Source organism: Chiloscyllium plagiosum, chromosome 3 (assembly GCF_004010195.1).
Source record: "Chiloscyllium plagiosum isolate BGI_BamShark_2017 chromosome 3, ASM401019v2, whole genome shotgun sequence".
NCBI classification, from domain to species: Eukaryota; Metazoa; Chordata; class Chondrichthyes; order Orectolobiformes; family Hemiscylliidae; genus Chiloscyllium; species Chiloscyllium plagiosum.
The window spans coordinates 136,047,671-136,053,266 of NC_057712.1; the positions used below are offsets into that span (position 1 = coordinate 136,047,671).

Here is a 5,596-nt window from a genome sequence, read left to right on the forward strand (position 1 = left end):
GGAGTCTGTGGGGGGTATGTTAGCAGAATGCAGGTGAGTGGCGCTGGTGGGGGCGGAAGTGGTGGTGACCACAGCAGTAGGGGTGACAGAAATCACTGAGCATGTGGCATCAGCGATGATGTTAAGGGCAGAAGTGATGCATGAGGAATTGTGAGGGGTGGAAGTGGTTGTGGGAGTGGCCATAATAGGGGCAGAGCTGAAAATGTGTTGCTGGAAAAGTACAGGTCAGGCAGCATCCAAGGAACAGGAGAATCAACATTTCGGGCATAAGCCCTTCTTCAGGAATGGGTGATAAGGGCAGAAGTGACAATCAGCGTGGGGGTGGCAGCTGCATCAGCCACATGGCATCCGAGGAGATTGTGAGGCCAGGGGGAATCTTCTGGACTGTTTGAGGAGCACTGGTCATGGAGGTGGGTAGACAAAAGTTTGTTGCTGATGGGGTGGGGGTATAATTCAACAGTGAAGACAATCCAACAGAGCTTTGAGTTATACAAGAGGGACAGAAGTCATTTTAACAGCTGTTGGCCTGCACATACACGAATACAGACAGGACTGCAATCACTGATGCCAGTGGAAATGACAAGTCATACAAGCTTCTCAACTGTTCCCCTCTAACTCAGGTGGCATGAGAATTACATTTATATAACAACTTTCAGCAGAAACAAAATGCCTTAAAAGTCACTAACCTTTGACTTGCTCCCTGCAAATCACAGCTACTCCACTTCAGATTACAGTACAAGCAATTTGTAGGTTATTAGATAAAGTTTGAATGGTATTAACAATCTGACCACAACAGCTATACTTATGGAAAGGCTTGTCATTCTATTTCTCCACAGAAGACATTCTGCAATATTAAAACATTACACTATCAACTTATTAAAATGGGTTAAGACTATGGCTGAAGGACCCTGCAGTCAGGTTTCCATTTCACTAATGGCAACTGGATTTAGTATTCAACTAGTTCCTTACTCCAAAGGAGTAACAAGTTAAAATAAATCATAAATTAGATGTACATATAATGATGGAGGACTGCCAATATACACATTCACACACCACAGCATTACACAATCTGAAGTGCACACATTAGAGATGAATGCAGCACAATGTTAGCAAGGTTAAAGTACAGAAAGAAGTCAAATGGCTAACTCAAGATTCCTAACTGGACTTCATTTCTACCTTAACCCTTGCATGGCACATGAATTATAAATTCACCACCAATACCTGTCTTTAGTTCAGTTGATCACAGGCAACTATGCTCACTTCTAGAAGGCAGATAACTTTAAACTTGCACTCCCACAAAACTGCCCGAACAGGAATTACAGGATAAACATGACCAATTGAGTGGAATATAACCTGGGTAAATTGTAAGATTGTGCAGCAGGAACAATAGTTGAATATATGTAGATGTAGAAGACTGTGCTGAGGAAATAAGAATCCTCATCTATGAATCACAAAGCTAAAACGTTCAGTGGGCAATAGGGAAGGCAAATGAAATGCTAGCCTTTATTTCAAGGGGATGTAGTATAAAAGTAGAGGTCTTCCTATAAAAGCATAGGAGGCAATAGTCAGACCACAACTAGAATGCTATAACAAGTTTTGGCACCCTTATCCAAAGAGTGGCATACAGGCATTGAAGTAGTTGAGAGGAGAATCACTAGGTTAACATTAGGTATGGACAGACTGAGTGTGACAGAATCCTGCAAAGACAGCCACTCAGCCCACTGCATTTGCATCAACCCTCAAAAGCATCCCATTCCCTCCCAACACCTTATCCCCATAACACTGCATTCACCACAGTCATTCCACCTAACCTGTGGAGGAAACCTACAGACATTGAGAGAATGTGCAAACTCCAATCAAAAGGCTGGAATAAGCCTGGATCCTGGCATTGAGGGGAAACAGTACTAACCACTGAACCATGCTGCCCTAATTCACTAGGTTGGGGTCAATGATAAGAGCAGCCTTGCATGCCATCTTTTTAAAGGGAGCTTGCCAGTGCAGATTGAGGTAGTTACATCTTGTAGGACAGCTGGAGAGCATCTGAGGAAAATCATATTTAAAAGATTGATGGAGAAATTCCCCTCCCAGAAGGGTGGCCTGTTAAGTATATTAACAATATCAGATTTAATTGGCAAGGCAAGGTCTTGAGAAACTGGAAAATGCAGCTGAGGATTCAGCCAGCCATTTGGGTTGGCCTAATGACCACTTCATAGCATTTCACTGGCATACCACATGGGTGACAGCACTAGAAATCAGGGGCTTGAGTGCCAAGTTAAAGAGTTCAGAAAAGATTTACAAGGATGTTGCCAGGGTTGGAGGATTTGAGCTATAGGGAGAGGCTGTTTTTCCTGGATCAGAGGCTGAGGGGTGACCTTAGAGGTTTACAAAATTATGAGGGGCATGGCTAGGGTAAATAGGTAGACTTTTCCCTGGGATCAGGGAGTCCAGAACTAGAGGGCATAGGTTTAGGGTGAGAGGGGAAGATAAGAAATCTATGGGGCAACTTTTTCCACAGAGGGTGGTATGGGTATGGAATGAGCTGCCAGAGGAAGTGGTGGAGGCTGGTACAATTGCAACATTTCAGAGGTATTTGGATGGGTATATGAATAGGAAGGGTTTGGAGGGATATGGGCCAGGTGCTGGCAGGTGGGACTAGATTGGGTTGGGATGGGTCAGCATGGATGGGTTGGACCAAAGGGTCTGTTTCTATGCTGTACATCTATGACTATTGGCTAATTTTTTGACTTTCATATCCAGATTATGAAAGCATGACCAAGTTTCTGTACTTAATTATGCATCATAAGAGACACTAGCTATAGAACAAGGTTCTGAAGGAGAGTCACTGGGCCCAAAGTGCTGATTTTTTTTCCTCCAGATGCTGCAATACCTGCTGGGTTTTTCCACCAGTCTGTTTTAGACTTCCAGCATCAGCAGTTTTGTTTCATCAATTATGCTGGACACAATGCTTTAACTTAATAGGACTTCTGAAGGTAGAGATCTGATACAAAGAATTGCTGGCAAAACCATGCTCTGGCAGCATCTGTGGGCAGGAAGCAGAGTTGATGTTTAAGCATGGTGACTCAGAACTGATAGCAGTTGGAGTGATTTCTGCTGAAGATGACATGGGAGAAAAGGGTTGAACCCCAGGACTAGTTACTGATTGCTAGAGACAGGTGAAAGGGGTAAACATTAAAGGGGATTATTGTAATAAACAAGAACAAAAGAAAAGCCATACAAGTGACAGGGAGCTGAGTGGAAGACAGAATGGGTAGGCAGTGTTGAAAACAACAAAGGGACTCAGTTCAGTAATTCTAGAGCATGGCTCTTGTCCTGCCAAGACGTGTTGCTTTCAGCTCAGCTGAAGCTTCCTTTTCCACAATCGGCAGTTTTCCACTATCTATTAGAACTCAATTGAAGTCTCCCTCAAAACTAGCAGCCTGAATAGTTAAACATTTCCTTAATCTTTCAGTTTGAAGGAAGGAAATTAGTAAAGTACGAAAGAACGAGAGTTTAGACTAAAATAAAGGTCAGTCATAATCTTGCGGATAAGCAGAGCAGATTCGAAGGGCCGGGCTGCCTACACTTGTAGGTAATAGTATCAAAGCCCAATTATAGAGGGTTCTTGACGCACAATTAAAGTATTTTACATGTGAAATATTAACCACCTACAATTAAGGCTTTTACAGAAGCTGCGCATTAATTCTACGGGAAATATGACTTGGGCGAACCGCTGGCAAAAAAAATTGGAGCGGAAGCGAAGTGTTTTTCTCCAATTAACTGGGCGGTGGTCCGGCCGCCTTCAAGCCAAGATAACGGTCCGGAGGTTCGGCAAGGCGGAAAACTGTAAGAGTTAGTGCAGCGATCAGCAGCATACCTTGGACTAAATGTCTTCGACAGGGCAAAAGCGATCTCGAGGGGCTTTTATTCTGCGTCAAGACCTCCCCGTTAGGTATTTGTAGGCTCTCCTCTCCAACATGATCCACATCCGTTACTAGTTGAAGACATCGGGATCAGGGTAGGCACAAGTCTGAGCGCTAAGCCCTGGTCGCTACTGGGGACTACGGCTGCACTAAGGTGCGATACAAAGGAAATTCAGGGGGAAAGCGCGTACCCCTTGAAGAGGCCACAGAATCACAGAATCTCTAGATTGTGGAAGCGGACTATTCGGCCCTTCGAACGGCATCGCGCCCAGACTCACCCCCCCTGCCCGATCCCTGTAGGCCCCCACAATTCCTATGACTAATTCATCTAGCCGATACATTCCTGCATAGTACGGGAAATTTAGCATTGCCAGTCTCACCTAACCAGCACATGAACGGAAACTGGAAGAGACCCAGGCAGACACAGGGAGAATGTGCAAATTCCACACTGAGTCGCCCGAGGCTGGAATCGAACCCGGGTCCCCGGAGCTGATAATCAGTAACACTAGTCAGCCACCGTGCCGGCCCAGTGGCACTATCCACCATCACAGTCATGTTGAGAAACTATTTTCCTGTTTTCAGTCAGAAGCCAACTCCAGACGGCCGCCCCGGGACAGTGCGACTGGACTGAAGGAAATACAGCCGTTTTCAACCGCAGTGAGGGTGAAGTCCCAGGCTGGATAACCCAGTCCTCACTTCCGTGAATCGGTCAATACCCACTCCGGCGGTGGACTGGGAAATGCCAGGGGTTAATTCGGTCTTAATTATTAGAAACAGGACAGAGAAAACGCCTCCTGAACTGATTGTAGTCCCGGGACGTTAGTTATTAGACGTGTTGGACAGGATTGGGGGGGGGCGGGGCTAGTTATTAAATCCTGTTGGGTGATATTGGAGGGCGGGGAGGAAAATGGGGGAAAAATAAACTTTCTTCAATCTGGCCGTCAACGTCAGGCGGCCGGGCACCGTTAGATGAAAAGCTCGACGGTGAGTCACGGCGCAATGATCCGGTAGAAGTCAGGGCCCAGCCACTACCACCAGAAGGCGGTAGAGGATTACCGTCCGTTCTTTCCGCCGTCCTCACCCCCCCCCTCTCTTACCGAGGATGGCCTTCCTGCGGTCGGTGTGGGGTTGATCGGTATAAACCCACTCGAAGTCCTCGCGGGCCACCCGGTTGCCCATGGTTACCAGTGGAACGTGCCGGACCGGTTCGAGCAGCGACCGTTAGCCTCCTCCCTAGCACGTCCGCTTTAGCCAACACGCAGCCGCAGATCAACGCCACTCTCCTACCCACCCACCCCAGCCGCCGTTTTAAAACCGGCAATTGGTACCGCCCATCGCTGTCGTCAAATTGTTAATTAACCGATCCAAGATTTTCCCTTGGAAACACTTTCCCGTGCTCATTCCGCACTTTTAAGTCTTTTTTATAATAAAAGAGGAGATCAACCACGCGCAAGTACTTCGCCTTTTGGCGAATTTTCAGTGGGCCTGATGATGTCACCATGCCTGGACAGTGGTCAATGGCAGAATTGATCCTCGCCAGGAATTAACCTCTCTCTGTATAAGCAGCTTTCACTGTATACAACTGCGATCGCCGCTTGGAGTCTGTTCGGGAATGGATAAGAGGTAATTCTGAGGTTGATCTATGACCTGAGGCTGTTCTGCGTTTGGGGCATTTT

General features: G+C 46.4%; 1 protein-coding gene across 1 annotated transcript in view; it reads right to left on the reverse strand.

Annotated features, from left to right (window-relative positions):
- degs1 (delta(4)-desaturase, sphingolipid 1) overlaps positions 1-5,199 on the reverse strand; it is a 41,740-nt gene extending 36,541 nt beyond the window's left edge. Inside the window, exon 1 of the mRNA XM_043687398.1 lies at positions 5,018-5,199. Coding sequence (XP_043543333.1) covers positions 5,018-5,099 — 82 coding nt within the window. The 5' untranslated portion in view covers positions 5,100-5,199. The remainder of the gene's footprint in view (positions 1-5,017) is intronic.
- Between the last annotated feature and the right edge of the window lie 397 nt (positions 5,200-5,596).